Below are 18,989 nucleotides of genomic sequence, written 5' to 3'. Positions count from 1 at the left end.
GCCACCTCATGTGAAGAGTTGACTCATTGGAAAAGACTCTGATGCTGGGAGGGATTGGGGGCAGGAGGAGAAGGGGACGACAGAGGATGAGATGGCTGGATGGCATCACCAACTCAATGGACATGGGTTTGGGTGAACTCCAGGAGTTGGTAATGGACAGGGAGGCCTGGTGTGCTGCAATTCATGGGGTCAAAAAGAGTCGGACACGACTGAGCGACTGAACTGAACTGATTCCTATGTCCTACAGTTAGATTCACACAACATATCCATAAATTCTTCCTTCCCTCTCCTATACTCAGATCTTCCAATCCCATTTTCCATCCATTCCTGTCCCCCTCCCCACCTTGTTTTATGAGTGTTACCACCTTGCTCATAACTTCTTATTGATACTCTTTTGACAGAGATCTATGTATATTTCTTGCATTTCTACTAGTTTTCCTTTTATGCACTTTCTTGGTACATGTTTAAGATATATGCATTCAGTATCACTACAAGGCTTTCATTGTTCTATATACAGTTTACCTTTTATGGTGACTTTTATGTGTATCTCAGAGCTGCTTTTGATTTCACAATTAATTTCATCTCATGTTAAAAATTTTACCTGGAATATGATTCACTATTATTATACATGTGCCTTATAATTCTTTTGTGAACCACAGATATTGTTGATTTTTAAAATTCAACACTTTAGAAATAGAAGGGCCATTTGAAGCATATCCAACCTGGCCTTATCATTTTATAGATAACGGATCTGGAGCCCAAGGTCATAGAGTTAACCAGGATGTCTTGGGTTTTTTCACCATGGCGCTATAACACCAGTTAAGAGCATGGTATAGACCAAAGGCAAGTTTGAATACGACTTTGTCTTATCAGCTGTGTGACCAAGGCATGTTGCCCAACTTCTGCAAGCCTCAGTGTCCTCTTTGACAAAACATAGTAGTAATCTCCCAAGGAGTAACTGTGAAGATAAAATATATGTAAGTGATTAGCATGATGCCTGGGGAAGAGCTCAATGAATAGAATAATTTTCATTATTATTCCCCCTGAAATGTGTGGTTACTTCTGGAAAGGGTCATTCGGTCAGTTCAGTCACTCAATCATGTCAACTCTTTGTGACCCCATGGACTGCACCATGCCAGGCTTCCCTGTCCATCAGGGAAACTCCCCGAGCTTGCTCAAACTCATATCCACTGAGTCAGTGATGCCATCCAACCATCTCATCCTCTGTTGTCCCCTTCTCCTGCCCTCAATCTTTCCCAGCATCAAGGTCTTTTCTAATGAGTCAGCTCTTTGGATCAGGTGCCCAAAGTATTGGAGCTTCATCTCAAGCATCAGTCCTTCCAAAGAATATTCAGGGTTGATTTCCTTTAGGATGGACTGGTTTGACCTCCTTGCAGTCCAAGGGACTCTCAAGAGTCTTCTCCAACACCACAGTTCAAAGGCATTAGTTCTTCAACACTCAGCCTTCTTTATGGTCCAACTCTCACATCCATACATGACTACCGGAAAAAACCATAGCTTTAACTAGACAGACTTTGTTGGCAAAGTCATGTCTCTGCTTTTTAATATGCTATCTAGGTTGGTCATAACTTTTCTTCCAAGTAGCAAGCATCTTTTAATTTCATGGCTGCAAGTCACCATCTGCAGAAAATAAAGTCTGCCACTGTTTCCACTGTTTTCCCATCTATTTGCCAGGAAGTGATGGAACCAGTTGACATGATCTTCGTTTTCTGAATGTTGAGCTTTAAGCCAGCTTTTTCACTCTCCTCTTTCACTTTTATCAAGAGGCTCTTTAGTTCCTCTTCACTTTCTGCAATAGGGGTGGTGTCATCTGCATATCTGAGGTTATTGATATTTCTCCTGGCAATCTTGATTCCTGCTTGTGCTTCATCCAACCTGGCATTTCACATCATGTACTTTGCATACAAGTTAAATAAGCAGGGTGATAGTATACAGCCTTTGCGTACTCTTTTCCCAATTTGGAACCAGTCCATTGCTCCAGATCCTATTCTAACTGTTACTTCTTGACCTGCATACATGTTTCTCAGGAGGCAGGTAAGGTGGTCTGTTCTTCCCATCTCTTGAAGAGTTTTCCACAGTTTGTTGTGATCCACACAGTCAAAGGCCTTAGTGTAGTCAATGAAGCAGAAGCAGATGTTTTTCTGGAATTCCCTTGCTTTCTCTATGATCCATCTAATACTGGCAATATGATCTCTGGTTCCTCTGCCTTTTCTAAATCCAGTTTGAACATCTGAAATTTCACGGTTCACATACTGTTGAAGCCTGGCTTCAGTCATGTGAGGACTTCCCCATAGCTCACTTGGTAAAGAATCCATCTGCAATGCAGGAGACCCTGGTTTGATTCCTGAGACAGGAAGATCTGCTGGAGAAGGGATAGACTACCTACTCCAATATTCTTGGGCTTCCCTTGTGGCTCAGCTGGTAAAAATCTGCCTGCAATGCGGGAGACCTGGGTCTGATCCCTAGGTTGGGAAGATCCCCTGGAGAAGGGAAAGTCTACCCACTCCAGTATTGTGGCCTGGAGAATTCTATAGACTGTAATGGGGTTGCAAAGAGTTGGAAAATGTGTGCATACCAAAACATTTTCTTAATGTTTCCTTAAATAACAGATGTTATAGTATGGGCTTTTTGTTTTGTTTTGTTTTTTAAAGCTGTTGTCTGGCATTCCCATTTCTTGAAGGTTGGTTCTCTAAGATGTGCTTCCTAAGACTCTCCCTGTCCATTCTCCCCTCCCCTTCAGTCTTTACTATCTCATCTGTATGTTCAAGTCTGAAGAACATTCCCCACCATTTTCCTTTACAACAACTTGCAAAATCAACAGTCTCAGAAACAGTCCTTAGAAATTTGATAGGATTGGTATTTTAAGTGGTCAAAGCCACAGATATGTGTCCATGGGGGTACTATCAACATCTAAGCTTATATAGTGTTTTAAAGTTACACAGCATTTTCTCATCCTTATCTCAAGAGTATTGCAGGGTGTGTAGCACAATGCTGCTTTGTCTCTGTATGAGGAGGCTGATACTGGGGGAGGTGCCAGTGGCAGGGTTCAACTGGGAAGTACTGGGCCCTGATCAGAAAGTATGAGTCATGGGGCCAAATTGTGACCCAGTATGTTTGTTATAAGAACAATTGATAAGAGGACATGTGGTAAGAACAAACTTCTTAAAGAGTTTATGGTAATGATTATGTAATTTTTCTCCTCTCTTAGTATATATGAATACTTCCATTTGGGCCCATAAAGTAGGAACAGCTAACCTTTCAGAAGTATTGGGAAGTTAAGCTTCAAGCCTTCTCTCTGAGTTCTCATGCACTTCATAAAAATAGTATACATGACACTTGTTAAAGACGTTAAGGCAGGCTTTACTACAAGGGGGCTACTACAATGGGATTTTGTAATAGGGGAGAGAGATCAGGCTCAACTCCCAATATGACAAGGAAAGGTGAGAATTCATAGCCAATGAGGAGGGTGGGGTTCAGTGGATAGAAAATTACTAAGAGGAAGCATCAGGATAAGGAGGGGATTCAGGATGAAGACAGGACAAGGTGATGAGACATCACCTGGGGATGATGGAGAATGAGGAACCCAATCAGAGAGTGAGGATGGATATTCTGGCTACAGGCATTGAGCAAGATTCTTGCTAAAACTGGACCTTGCAGAGACCAACATGGACACTCAAAAGTCAAGCCTAGTTGAACGGTTGTTTATTGGATATAGCAGTAGGATGATCATAGTCAATCTTGTATGTTAGACACTATGACTAAATGGATCTCTTCCAGTTAAATAGACTCAGCACAACGTGGGCCTGTACAAAATTCTGCAGCAGAAGGAGGAAGTTTGCCTAAGACTCTGGAGTTCCTAAAACTACACTGGAAACTAGAAGGCAAGGGAACAGTGATTTTAAAATTCTGGAAAAAAAAATTCTTCCAACCTAAAATTCTATAGCCAGCCAAGTTATCAATCAAGTATGAGAATAGGATCAAGATATTTTCCCATATGGAGAGTCTTATCTATTTTATCTATCTTACAAAATTTATCTCCCATGTGGTCTCTCAGTAAACTACTGTGTAATCATGTTCCACCAAAAAGAAGAGAAAGGCATGGGATCAAGAGATCTAGACTTGAAAACTGACATGAAGAGAATTGCCAGGATAAAGGATAAAGGGTAAAGAGGCATCTCAAGATGACACATCTAATATACACCAGGCACATGTAGCGACTGTTCCAGACTACAGCAAGTCAGAGAGCCCCAGGGGGCAGTTCATCAAGAAGATGAAGCTGATAGCTACCTGATGCAATGAAATTATCAAGAAGAGATTTATACAACAGGCAGGGAGCTTATCGTTGAAATGAAAATAAACAGAAACTTTAAAATATTTTTTTAAGATATTAATTTTAGAGAAAACACACAGGTTTCCCCAGTGGCTCAGTGGTAAAAAATCTGCCTGGCAAGACGGGAGCCATGGGTTTGATTCCTGGTTTGGGAATATCCCCTGGAAGGAAATGGCAACCCCCTCCAGTATTCTTGCCTGGGAAATCCCATGGACAGAGGAGCCTGGTGGGCTACAGTCCACGGGGCCTCAAAAAAGTCAGGCATTACTTAGAACTAAACGACAACATTATAATGTGAACACTCAATGTTGACCTATGCTGGGAGGATGTGATTATAGGAAGATGGAAAATGTGCCTATGTGGTAGGAGTGAGGGGTTGTGAAAGAAAATGAAATCAGTCATCCATATTGGCACTTCAGTCACTAGTGCATAAGACAGAAGTGTATTAATTAGAAACTCTGGGGAAAATAGCTAAACAATCAGCTTGGAGGGATGTGAGTGCTTGCCTCTGCCTAGAAGAAAGGGGAGGTGGATAGATCTCCTCTGGTAGGAGAAGGCTGTTTGTCTGTCTTCTTTAAACCCATCACTACCTACTGCCTTGAGAGTGCCTTTGACAGCCACCCACATTGCTCCAGTCCTCCCTTCTGATCTCCCCCAAAGATTTGCACACCTATTCTTTTCTTTTTCCTTTTAAGGGCTTTAATTCCACCACAGGGGAACAGATTGGGGAAACAGAGATAAAAGCAGGTGAATAGACAAAGGTTGCAGAATCTGGGAGGTTGTCTCAAGCCTGGAGCCTTGAGCCATATCTCCCAGCCCCACTTCCAAGATGGTAATGGGAAGTCTATTGGACTTTTGCTCTCAGGCAAAGTACATCATGCGAAATGCCGGGCTGGGTGAAGCACAAGCTGGAATCAAGACTGCTGGGAGAAATATCAATAACCTCAGACATGCAGATGACACCACCCTTATGGCAGAAAGCAAAGAACTAAAGAGCCTCCTGATGAAAGTGAGCTAGGAGAGTGAAAAAGTTGGCTTAAAACTCAACATTTGGAAAACTAAGATCATGGCATCTGGTCCCATCACTCCATGGCAAATAGATGGGGAAACAGTGGAAACAGTGTCAGACTTTATTTTTTTGGGCTCCAAAATCACTGCAGATGGTGACTGCAGCCATGAAATTAAAAGACACTTGCTCCTTGGAAGAAAAGCTATGATAAACCTAAAAAGCAGAGACATTACTTTGCCAACAAAGTCTGTCTAGTTAAAGCTATGGTTTTTCCAGTAGTCATGTATGGATATGAGAGTTAGACTATAAAGAAAGTTGAGCACTGGAGAATTGATGCTTTTGAACTACGGTGTTGGAGAAGACTCTTGAGAGTCCCTTGGACTGCAAGGAGATCCAACCAGTCCATCCTAAAGGAAATCAGTCCTGAATATTCATTGGAAGGACTGATGCTGAAGTTTAAACTCCAATATATGGCCACCTGTTGAGAAGAACTGACTCATTGGAAAAGACCCCTATGCTGGGAAAAATTGAAGGTGGGAGGTGAAGGGGACAACAGAGGATGAGCTGGTTGGATGGCATCACCGACTCGATGGACATGAGTTTGAGTAAGCTCTGGAAGTTGGTAAGGGACAGTGAAGCCTGGCATGCTGCAGTCTATGGGATCACAAAGAGTTGGACACAACTGAGTGACTGAACTGAACTGAAAGATTCAAAGGGTGTGGGGCTCATGAAACATGCCCCGATACTTTTGTAAGAAAAAGTTTTAAATGGTTCTTATTTCTCCCAGTTATAAAGCAACACATGGACTCTAAAGAAAAATTAATGGTAAATAAAAATGCAAAGCATAAATCACCATAATTCCACAACCCAGAAACAATTATTAACATTTTTTTCTAATCATTTTTTTTAACCATTGAGTAGGTAAACTTTATCAGCACATGTACAATATTGCTACATACCTTTCATATATAATGTGTATCACACAGAAATAACCTTTAACATTTCTTTGATTCCTTTTGCCATCTTTAACTAGATAAATGATTATCAGTATACATAAGATGTATTTCTCTCATGGGCTTCCCTGGTGGCTCAGCAGTATAGAATCTGCCTGCAATGCAGAAGACCCTAGTTTGATCCCCAGGTTTGGAAGATCTCCTGGAGAAGGGCATGGCCACCTACTCAAGTATTCTTGCCTGGAGAATCCCATGGACAGAGGAGCCTAGCGGGCTACAGTCCATAAGGTCACAATGGGACATGACTAAAGCGACTTAGCAAGCACGCACAGACTTGCAGTGGCACATCTGGTGGCTTGTGCGATTTGTCATCAAGGCAAGGGCAAGGTGGCTGCAGACCTCTGACGATGGGCATGGACTTTCTGCAGAACCTAGCAACAGATATAGAGCTCGGGCAGATCAGGGCCCAGCTGCAGGCAAGTCCATGGAAGAAAAGGACCCAGGCTGATTTGGGCAAGACTACATAGAAGCCAGGTCTGAATGTTCTTTGGGCAGAAATACTGGCTCCACACTTGAGACATTCCCAGAAAAATAAAAAGGGAGATATATCACTTGGAACCACTCCAGAAAAAGAAAATCCCAGGTAAAAATGAATAATTCTAGAAATGGAATTATTCCAGAATGGAATTAAGACCCAGAATTACACAGTCAATATTTCATTTCCTTTAGTGATTGCATTTAAACGTAATGCTTTCTTTTGAAATGAATGGTTACATAAATCCAGAACTGAGCACCTCAGTGGGAAGGCCCTTGGGGGATACACCCAAGACCCCTAAAGTCATACCAGGGAGGCAGCCATCTCTCTGCCAAGGGTTGTAGCTGCCTGCCCCACAATGGGCACTGCAATCTTCAGCTCTTATCAGGGAAGCTGTTTTTTTTTTTTGCCTCTTATCATTCCTTTTGACTATTTAACATGGTTTTAATCATGAACATATTCTGAAATCTTATTGCAATATTAGCATTTTTGTTTGCAGTCTAAAAAGTACATCATTAAATACTGTTTATTTGATAACCTGCAATCAATCAAATCTACTGGACCTTTGATTCACAGACTATCAGCTAGTTTTATAATTCCTAATGTCTCTAATGACTAACTGTACTTGTTAGTCTCTAAACAGGAAGCCTATTTCAGGGAAATAATCTCAGGTGTATTCATGTCCCCACCTTAGTCTAAGACATTAGCATGGCTTTCTTTCTTAATTTTATTTCCCTGTTTCTCTGCATGTTTAATTAGGCTGCAGATTCTTTTAACTCTATCTTCTGATTTTGTTTTGTCTCTCACAGGGTTTACCAGAAGGCGAGGCCCACAAGCACCCTCAGTACTGAGATTCCAGTTGGAACATAGTACTGCATCATCTTCTCTGTCAACAGCACAGGTGTCCACATATTAGAGATGGAAGGACTTATCGATGTGACACACTTCAACTCCCTCATTTTACAGACGAGAACACTGGGTTTTAGAGAGGGTGAATGGCTTGTGCAGCTTCCCACAACACAGAAGCCAGAACTAGACTTCAGGCCCCCAGCTTCCAAGATCAACGTTTTTCCATTATTATAGTGAACACCATCTCAATTTAAGGCAAGGAGCTTCCCCACCCAGAAGAGCTTTGTGTATGTAACTCTCCATGGGGCGGCTCAGGGGTGGGGCCTCCTGGGTGTCCAGGCAGGTGGCTGCAAGGCCTCTCTACTGCAGCACCTGTCACTCCAGGGACTGATCCTGGAAAGGTAGGAGGGGGTCCTGGCTATCAGGGACTTGAGAAACAGACCAGACCAAACCTTAAACCTCTCTCAGTGCTTGGTGGGGGATTGGGGAAAATCTTGGCCTCAAAGATGATGACAGAAGAAGGAAGAGAGAGAAGGGAAATAATTTGACAAAGACGCAGGCTCTAAACCCCTCTCCTCAACAAAAAATGGGAGACCTTAAGCACTGGCATATCTCCTGTAAATGACTTGCAAAAGCAGCACTTTGGAAAGAGCATTTGATTTGATTTAGGCAAGAAGACTAGGTTAGGAAGGAATATTCTCTAGATACTCTCTGCCGCCGCTGCTGCTGCTACTGCTGCTAAGTCGCTTCAGTCATGTCCGACTTTGTGCGACCCCATAGACGGCAGCCCACCAGGCTTCCCTGTCCCTGGGATTCTCCAGGCAAGAACACTGGAGTGGGTCACCATTTCCTTCTCCAACGCATGAGAGTGAAAAGTGAAAGTGAAGTCGCTCAGTCGTGTCCGACTCTAGCGACCCCATGGACTGCAGCCTACCAGGCTCCTCTGTCCATGGGATTTTCCAGGCAAAAGTACTGGAGTGGGGTGCCATTGCCTTCTCTGCTAGACACTCTACAGGCAGCCTATCTTGAAAATAATCAGCTACCTTGTAACAGCCTTCACTTGTACTTTGATTCAGATACTTCATCAGAAAGAAATTTTTTTTTCTGTTTCTTTAATTTTGTATCTATGTGAGATGATGGATGTTCATTAAATCTACTGTGCTAATCATTTCTTGATGTATGTAAGTCAATTCATTATGCTGTACACTTACACAGTGTGGTCTGTCAATTACATCTCAATGAAACTGGAAGGAAAAAAAGAATAAACAGTAATTTTTCCTCTCAAGTCATTTTCTCATAAGACAGGTTGGGCAGAAGCACATCATAGGGAAAGTTTTCCATTTTCCTCTGCATCTCCAAAACTGGGCACAGACTTGGCACAGATTAGGTCACAAGCGGACTTACAGTGAAGATTCCCTCACTTGCACTGTTCCTTCTGAAGTCCAGGGAGGAGTCCCCACAGCATGTTCACTAGCACAAGCCTTGTAGAATTTACAAAGGTAAAAGGTTTCAAGCATGGCCATCTGTAGCTATTTGTATTACTTTAATGAAGAACTCTGGCTAATGTAGATAGTAAATGTTGGCGCTGGGACTTGAACTTATGTGCTTACTTCTGATCCTGTGCTCCCCCTATCATGTCACACCAGCTTTCTAACTCATCTCAGGCTACAAGCCAAGCAAACCTTATTGCTACCCTGGGAGATAAAAGTCAGAATCCATGGAGAGGAGTTTTACCTACCTGATTCCTAAAAATACTTGCAGGAGAGTGCAGATGCCAGAGACGAAGAAAATGGTGCTGATGAGGTAACTCTGGGTCAGGGGATCATGCTGCAAACACAGGTCCTTAGCCAAGATGAGCGGTATTGCCACAAGCCCCCCTAGGGCCGTGAGGAAGTGCTGTAGGCAGAACAGAGAGAGGAGACAAAGTTAGAGATGCTGTGGCTGCCTATTCCACCTAATCCTATTCCGTCTACTGGAGGCTCAATCTTTGGTCTCAGAGGAGATCCAGGCAAGTGGCAGGAACTAGGAAGGCCTGGCAGCAAGAAGCAGGGACACAACCAGAAGGTCTGGGGTTCAAAGGCAGGACCCCAGGGCTGAGAACTGCTGTTTTAGGTAAGAAACCAAGGTAGGGATGCAGTGTGGGAGGACATAACAGGAACCAAGGAGGTGGCCTTAAGAATAGGAATGACAAGAGGCTCATTATTAAAATAAGGCACAAGGTGAGGGCAAGACCATTGACCAGGCCTGAGCACATTCTTCAAGACTGATTATATGTTAGGTCACAAAACAGCATCAGCAAATTTAAGAAGACTGAAATCAAACCAACAATCTTTTCTGTCCACTATGGTCTGAAACTGGAAATCAATAAGAGGAAGGAAACTGGACACAAGCTGGTGGAAATTAAGAAACACACTCCTGAACAACCAATGGGTCAAAGAAGAAATCAAAAGAGAAATAAAAAGTAACTTTAGACAAATGAAAATGGAAATACAACATACCAAAACTAGTGGGATGCAGCAAAAGCAGTTCTAAGAGGACAGTTTATAACAATAGAAAAAAGGTCTTAAATAAACAACTTTATTTCTCAAAGAACTAGAAAAGGAAGAACAAACTGAGTCTCAAGTTAGAAGAGAGGGAAAAAATACAGATCAGAACAGGAATTAATGAAATGAAAAACAATAGGAAAAAATCAACAGAACGAGAGCTTTTTAAAGATAAACAAACCCTTAGCTAAACTCAGAAAAAAGGAGAGAGGACTCAAATAAAATGAGACATGATACGATAGGAATGCAAAGTACCATAAAACAGTAGTACCATTACACACCAATAAATTGGATAACCTAGAAGAAATGGATAGATTACTAGAAAGACACAATTTACCAAGACTGAATCATGAAGAAATAGAAAACATGAACAGACCAATGACTAGTGAGGAGACTAAAACCATAATCAAAATTTCCCAACAAAGAAATGCCCAAGACCAGATGGTTTCACTGGCAAATTCTATCAAATATCTAAAGAAGAATTAACACCAAGCCTTCCCAAACTCCTCCAAAAATTGAAGAGGAGGGACCACTCCCAAACTCATTTTACAATCCAGTATAACCCTGATGGGGTTGTGGCTCAGACGGTAAGCAATCTGCCCACAATGCAGGAGACCCAGGTTTGATCCTTGGGTTGGGAGGATCCCCTGGAGAAGGAAATGGCAAGCGACTCCAGTATTCTTGCCTGGAAAATCCCATGGACAGAGGAGCCTAGCAGGTTACAGTCCATGGGGTTGCAAGGAGTCAGACACAACTGAGCGACTTTCACATAACCCTGATACCACAGCAAGATAAAGATCCTACGAAGAAAGAAAATTACAGAAAATTATCCCTCATGGATATAGATGCAAAACTGCTCAATGAAATCCTAGAAAACAGCATTCTACAGTACATTAAAAGGGCCATATGCCATGATTAAGTAGGATTTTTGTCCCTGGAATGTTAAATATATACAAATCAGTAAATATGATACACCATATTAATAAAATGAAAAATAAAAATCCTATCACCCCAATGGATGCAGAAAAAAACATTTGACAAAATTCAACACCCTTTCATAATGAAGTATCTACATTATCCATTTTATTGGCTCACAATAATATTTTTAAAAATAGTAATCCATTTGCTTCTCTTCTTTTGTGGAAAAGCACCAGGAAGCAAACAAAAAAGTATATCCCATCCCTGATATTCCACATTGAACATTTTGGGATGAAAATGAGTCCATCTATGAGATTAAAGATTCAAGCTACAAAAAGTTACAAAACAAATAGTGAAATTTGAAAGCTACTTTCCTTTTTCTAGTTCTTCAGTTCAGTTCAGTTCAGTCACTCAGTCGTGTCCGACTCTTGCAACCCCATTAATCGCAGCATGCCAGGCCTCCTTGTCCATCACCAACTCCCGGAGTTCATCCAAACTCACGTCCACTGAGTCAGTGATGCCATCCAGCCATCTCATCCTCTGTCATCCCCTTCTCCTCCTGCCCCCAATCCCTCCCAGCATCAGGGTCTTTTCCAATGAGTTAACTCTTCACATGAGGTGGCCAAAGTACTGGAGTTTCAGCTTTAGCATCAGTCCTTCCAAAGAACACGCAGGGCTGATCTCCTTTAGAATGGACTGGTTGGATCTCCTTGCAGCCCAAGGGACTATCAGGAGTCTTCTCCAACACCACAGTTCAAAAGCCAAGGTTAAATACCTCTATTAGTTTCTTATGATTCCTTCAAAACATGCAAAAATTACTACATATACTTATTTCTGCTGTTCTATCTCTATTTTTGTTTGTTAGTCTTTAACATAAAAAAAGATCACACTATACACAGTTATTTACTTGACATTTTCCACTTAATCTATGCTGGTGATTATTTTTTAACTGCAAGGTAAATGTATCTTTCTCTTTCTAACAGCTACATTAAAAAATTATTTTTTAGAATATGCCACAGTTCTCTAAGATGGATATTTTGGGGGTGTTTCTGGGTTTTGTTTCTTGTTGTGATTTTATGATTAATTAATAGAATATCTTTGTACTTATCTTAACAAGTCTTGCCAGCATATCTAGAGAGAAATTCTTTAAAAAAATTTTTTTTTAATTTGGCCATGTCACGCAATTTGTGGGAACTTAGTTCCCCCACCAGGAATTGAACCCATGCCTTGGCAGTGAAATGATGGACTCCTAACCACTGGACCCCTGGGTATATATCTACAGGGAAATTCTTAAGCATTAGGGCCTGGGTTAAATAACATGTGTTTTACCAGTTAATAGAAAAGTTGCACCAGATAACATTCCAACAAGTATTTGACAATGCTTGTTTTCCAATATTCCCCAAGCACTGGTTATCAAACATATAAGTCGTTTCCAAACAAATTATAATTGATAACTTGAAACAAACAAACAAAAAAAAAACTCACAATGGCCCAGTTGGTGTCCTTGATGTGACCTAGTAGCTTAGTATGGGGAAGAATCTTCCCCTAAATCCCTGCCCCCATCCTCAAACTCCTTGGGAGAAAATAGAAAAAAAAGAGAAAAGAGAGCCTTGAGTTCCCTAAAGGTCAAAGGCATGGAAACCAAGAACATGAGCAACTGAAGTTAGATCTTGACTAATTTGACCCGTGTGTGTCGATGTGCCTTTTGAGACAGAGCCTCCTTGTACCCAATGCTTCTGTGTGGCATTACCTGGATCCCCAAGAAGATGCAGAGATACCATGGTGGGATATCCAGGATGCCATAAGCCATGTGGCTGCTGCTGGGACTCTTGAGCTGGCCATCCTTCTTGCTGCCTTGGTCACCTTCATGGGAGCTGATCACACCATCACACCTCTGCTGGGAAAAAGACAAAAATACGTTTGAGCATTTCAAGAGGAATCAAGTGCATTTTGATGCCAAAAGCTTGGCCTCTATGTACCATTGTCAAATCAAATTTTGGAGACAGAGTTTTGGATGAAATAGAAAAGAATAGCTTATTGCTTTGCCAGGCAAAGGGGAACACAGTGGCTCCTGCCCTCGAAAACTGTGTATCTCCAACCAGAGGGATTTGGTGAGAAATTTTATAGCAATGGCTCAAGCTTGGGGCTGCTAATAAGATTAGGCCATTTATAGTTCAGTTCAGTCACTCAGTTGTGTCTGACTCTGTGACCCCTGGACTGCAGCATGCCAGGCCTCGCTGTCCATCACCAACTCCTGGAGCTTAATCAAACTCAATTCCACTGAGTCAGTGATGCCATCCAACCATCTCATCCTCTGTCATCCCCTTCGCCTCCCACCTTCAATCTTTCCCAGCATCAGGGTCTTTTCAAATGACTCAGTTCTTCCCATTAGGTGGCCAAAGTATTGGCGTTTCAGCTTCAGCATCAGTCCTTCCAATGAATACTCAGGGCTGATTTCCTTTAGGATGGACACGCTGGATCTCCTTGCAGCCCAAGAGACTCTCAAGTGTCTTCTCCAACACCACAGTTCAAAAGCATCAATTCTTCAGTGCCCAGCTTTCTTTTTAGTCCAACTCTCACATCCATACATGACCACTGGAAAAACCATAGCTTTAACTAGACGGACCTTTGTTGGCAAAGTAAAGTCTCTGCTTTTTAATATGCTGTTTAGGTTGATCATAGCTTTTCTTCAAAGGAGCAAGTGTCTTTTAATTTCATGGCTGCAGACACCATCTACAGTGACCTTGGAGCCCCCCAAAATAAAGTCAGCCACTGTTTCCATTGCTCCCCCATCTATTTGCCATGAAGTGATGGGACCAGCAGAGAAGGCAATGGCACCCCACTCCAGTACTCTTGCCTGGAAAATCCCATGGACGGAGGAGCCTGGTGGGCTGCAGTCCATGGGATCGCTAGGAGTCGGACACGACTGAGTGACTTCACTTTCACTTTTCACTTTCATGCATTGGAGAAGGAAATGGCAACCCACTCCAGTGTTCTTGCCTGGAGAATCCCAGGGATGGGGGAGCCTGGTGGGCTGCCATCTATGGGGTCGCACAGAGTCGGACACGACTGAATTGACTTAGCAGCAGCAGCAGCAGCAGATGGGACCAGATGCCATGACCTTAGTTTTCCAAATATTGAGTTTTAAGCCAACTTTTTCACTCTCCTCTTTCACTTTCATCAGGAGGCTCTTTAGTTCTTCTTCGCTTTCTGCCATAAGGGTGGTGTCATCTGCATATCTGAGGTTATTGATATTTCTCCTGGCAATCTTGATTCCAGCTTGTGCTTCATGCAGCCCAGCATTTCTCATGATGTACTCTGCAAATAAGTTAAATAAACAGGGTGACAATATACAGCCTTGATGTACTCCTTTCCCTATTTGGAACCAGTCTGTTGTTCCATGTCCACTTCTAACTGTTGCTTCCTGACCTGCATACAGATTTCTCAAGAGGCAGGTCAGGTGGTCAGGTATTCCCATCTCTTTCAGAATTTTCCACAGTTTATTGTGATCTACACAGTCAAAGGCTTTGGCATAGTCAATAAAGCAGAAATAGATGTTTTTCTGGCACTTTCTTGCTTTTTTGATGATCCAACGGTTGTTGGCAATTTTATCTCTGGTTCCTCTGCCTTTTCTAAATCCAGCTTGAACATCTGGAAGTTCATGGTTTACATACTGTTGAAGCCTGGCTTGGAGAATTTTGAGCATTACTTTGCTAGCATGTGAGATGAGTGCAATTGTGTGGTAGCTTGGGCATTCTTTGGCATTGCCTTTCTTTGGGATTGGAATGAAAATTGACCTTTGCCAGTCCTGTGGCCACTGCTGAGTTTTCCAAATTTGCTGGCATATTGAGTGTAGCACTTTCACAGCATCATCTTTTAGGACTCAAAATAGCTCAACTGGAATTCCATCACCTCCACTAGCTTTGTTCATAGTGATGCTTCCTAAGGCCCACTTGCCTTCACATTCCAGGATGTCTGGCTCTAGGTCAGTGATCATACTATCATGATTATATGGGCCATGAAGATCTTTTTTTGATAATTCTTCTGTGTATTCTTGCCACCTCTTCTTAATATCTTCTGCTTCTGTTAGGTCCATACCATTTCTGTCATTTATTATGCCCATCTTTGCATGAAATAGCCCCTTTGTATCTCTAATTTTCTTGAAGCGATCTCTAGTCTTTCCCATTCTATTGCTTTCCTCTATTTCTTTGCACTGATCACTGAGGAAGGTTTTCTTGTATCTCCCTGCTACTCTTTGGAACTCTGCATTCAAATGGTTATATCTTTCCTTTTCTCCTTTGCCTTTCATTTCTCTTTTCACAGCTATTTGTAAGGCCTCCTCAGACAACCATTTTGCCTTTTTGCATTTCTTTTTATTGGGGATGGTCTTGATTCTTGTCTCCTGTACAATGTCACAAAACTGCCTGTAGTTCTTCAGGCACTCTGTCAGATCTAATCACTTGAATCTATTTCTCATTTCCACTGTAACGGATTTGATTTAGGTCATACCTGAATGGTCTAGTGGTTTTCCCTACTTTCTTCAATTTAAGTCTGAATTTGGCAATAAGGAGTTCATGATCTGAGCCACAGTCAGCTCCTGGTCTTGTTTTTGCTGACTGTATAGAACTTCTCCTTCTTTGGCTGCAAAGAATATAATCAATCTGATTTCAGTGTTGACCATCTGGTGATGTCCATGTGTAGAGTTTTCTCTGTGTTGTTGGAAGAAGGTGTTTGCTATGACGCAGAAAACTAACCAATATGATCACATGGACCACAGGCTTGTCTAACTCAATGAAACTATGAGCCATGCCATGTTGGGCTACACAAGACGGACAGGTCATGGTGGAGAGAGTTCTGACAAAACACAGTCCACTGGAAAAAGGAATGGCAAACTACTTCAGTATTCTTGCCTTGAGAACCCCATGAACAGAATAAAAAGGCAAAAAGATAGGACAATGAAAGATGAACCCTCCAGGTCCGTAGGTGCCCAATATGCTACTGGAAATCAGTGGAAAACTAACTCCAGAAAGAATGAAGAGATGGAGCCAAAGCAAAAACAACACCCAGTTGTGGATGTGACTCGTGATGGAAGCAAGGTCCGATGCTGTAAAGAGCAATATTGCATAGGAACCTGGAATGTTAGGTCCATGAATCAAGGCAAATTGGAAGTGGTCAAACAGGAGATGGTAAGAGTGAACATCAAAATTTTAGGGATCAGCAAACTAAAATGGACTGAAATGGGTAAATTTAACTCAGATGACCATTATATCTACTACCGTGAGCAAGAATCATTTAGAAGAAATGCAGTAGCCATCATAGTAAACAAGAGAGTCTGAAATGCAGTACTTGGATGCAATCTCAAAAACAACAGAATGATCTCAATTCATTTCCAGGGCAAACTGTCGGGGTCCTGCCCCGGTTGTATCCAGGAATTTCCTCAGGATGACGGCGTCAGCGATTAGAATAGCAATAGCTTAATTAAGTATTAATTAGAGATATAAAGAGTGGTTAAATAGGGATAGCTCAGTGAGAAAATTCAGTGGAGAAAAGAGGCCGAATAACTTGGTTTACGTGGAAAACCAATAAAATTCCAAGACAAGGAATTTGCACCACCTACGTAGGCCGCAGGCATCCTTCCATTCTCCCAAAGGAGAGGAGACACTAAGGCCTCTCCTGTCAGATCTTAGAAGCCCAGGCAAAATTAGTAGGCTTGGCGAGCTTCCACGCTTCAGATGGGAATTCAGCCGGAAGGTGAGAGAAAGAACGACATGGGGAGACCAAGTTTTGGTGAGCAAGGCCTGTAGCTTTATTTTCAACAGGGACTTTTATACCCTAAGTTGCACATAGAGGATAATAGGGGGTGTTAAATCATGCAAAGTCAGCAGTCTTTGATCCTTATTGAAACCAGGGTTTCTTTTCTGCAAACTATACAAATGATTTAGGTGATTTACATCACCTTCTGGCCAGAAGGCCTGTTAACATTTTATGACTCTGACGAAGGTTTGTCAACCATAAGACTTATTTTCTCTAAGAGTAATTATTTTAAAGTTTGGCACCATCCTCCAAAGGTGTTAGATAAAGTTGCATTCCTATAGGGCAGAGGTGCAGTGGGTTTACAACAAAGGAAAGAATTTATTACCTTAAGGGTCTAAAGTTGTTAACACCAAGGCCACTACTTATTTTTTCTACATACCAACTATATTAATTAATACACTTCCAAGGATACAATACAGGGGATGTGGAAACTTGGCAGCAAGCATTGGCTCAACAATTAAATCTTCTACTAGTTCTATTCTGGCAATGTCTAACTCTCCGAGAGGCTCTATACTATTTGAATATCTTAAGCTCCCCATGCCTCTCATAGTTGAGAGACTGTAAACAATCGTATGCATAGCTGTAGGAGTCCGGGTAAACCTGTCAGGCAAGTTAGAGAGCCATCTGAGGGGTTTGTGAACTAAAACACTCTTGTCATGCCCAGGAACCTTATTAACTGGAGCTGTAAGTTAACTCTTTTTCAGAGAAAGAGATGGTGGTGGGGGACAGCTCCCTGTAAAGTCAGAGGTGTAGGTGAGAGCACAAGGCAGTAAAGTAGGCAGACTCTGGTTATGGGGGTAGATGTTCGAGAATTTCCAGGGGGACTCCTGAGGCTCGATCCCACCTTTGCGTATGCCGAGCTTCCTTCCTCATGACCTTTGCCATGGGCGGAGTTCCTCACGCTGGCTCCCGGCAGCAAACCATTCAATATCACAGTAATCCAAGTCTGTGCCCCACCAATAATGCTGAAGAAGCTGAAGTTGAACGGTTCTAAGAAGACCTACAAGACCTTCTAGAACTAACACCCAAAAAAGATGTCCTTTTCATTATAGGGGACTGGAATGCAAAAGTAGAAAGTCAAGGAATACCTGAGTAACAGGCAAATTTGGCCTTGGAGTATAGAATGAAGCAGGGCAAAGGCTAATACAGTTTTGCCAAGAGAACGCACTGGTCACAGCAAACACCCTCTTCGAACAACACAAGAGAAGGCTGTGTACAGGGCACTGCTTTAATCTGGTCTCAGGTAATCTGTGGAGAAAGCGATGGCACCCCACTCCAGTACTCTTGCCTGGAAAATCCCATGGATGGAGGAGCCTGGTGGGCTGCAGTCCATGGGGTCGCTAAGAGTCGGACACGACTGAGCGACTTCACTTTCACTTTCATGCATTGGAGAAGGAAATGGCAACCCACTCCAGTGTTCTTGCCTGGAGAATCCCAGGGACGGGGGAGCCTGGTGGGCTGCTGTCTATGGGGTCGCACAGAGTCGAACATGACTGAAGTGGCTTAGCAGCAGCAGCAGGTAATCTGATGAGAACCTTGTTCTTGGGCTTCCCTGGTAGCTCAGATAGTAAAGAATCCACCTACAATGCAGGAGACCCAGGTTTGATCCCTGGGTTGGGAAGATCCCCTGGAGAGGGGAATGGCTACCCATTACAGTAATCTTGCCTGGAGAATTCCATGGACACCAGGAGCCTGGTGGTCTGCAGGCCATAGGGTTGCAAAGAGTCAGATATGACTGAGTGACTAACACACATGATCTGATGAGTTTGAGGTTCCTTTAATCTGGAATAAAGAATGGTGACATCTTCCTTCTCAAAAAACTAGAAATAAACCCACCATATGGCCCAGCAATCCCACTCTTAGGCATATACCCTGCAGAAATCAAAACTGAAAAGGACACATGTATCCCATTGTTCATCGCAGCTCTATTTACAATAGCTCGAACATGGAAGCAACTTAGATGTCCATCGACAGATGACTGGATCAAGAAGTTGTGGTACATATTCACAATAGAATA

General features: G+C 42.4%; 1 protein-coding gene across 3 annotated transcripts in view; it reads right to left on the bottom strand.

The window, feature by feature from the left end:
- LOC113891173 (solute carrier family 23 member 1-like) overlaps positions 1-18,989 on the bottom strand; it is a 68,930-nt gene that overhangs the window by 38,665 nt on the left and 11,276 nt on the right. The window contains exons 3-4 of one of the 3 annotated variants that reach the window (XM_027538914.1): positions 12,909-13,055; positions 9,436-9,593 (exon numbers count right to left, since the gene is read on the bottom strand). In XM_027538914.1, coding sequence (XP_027394715.1) covers positions 9,436-9,593; positions 12,909-13,055 — 305 coding nt within the window. Of the gene's footprint in view, positions 1-9,435; positions 9,594-12,908; positions 13,056-18,989 lie in introns of those variants that run through there. The other 2 variants (XM_027538915.1, XM_027538916.1) reach the window with 2 other exon arrangements.

This window comes from Bos indicus x Bos taurus, chromosome 4 (assembly GCF_003369695.1).
Source record: "Bos indicus x Bos taurus breed Angus x Brahman F1 hybrid chromosome 4, Bos_hybrid_MaternalHap_v2.0, whole genome shotgun sequence".
Lineage (NCBI taxonomy): Eukaryota > Metazoa > Chordata > Mammalia > Artiodactyla > Bovidae > Bos > Bos indicus x Bos taurus.
This window is presented reverse-complemented; position numbering and strand designations above follow the sequence as displayed.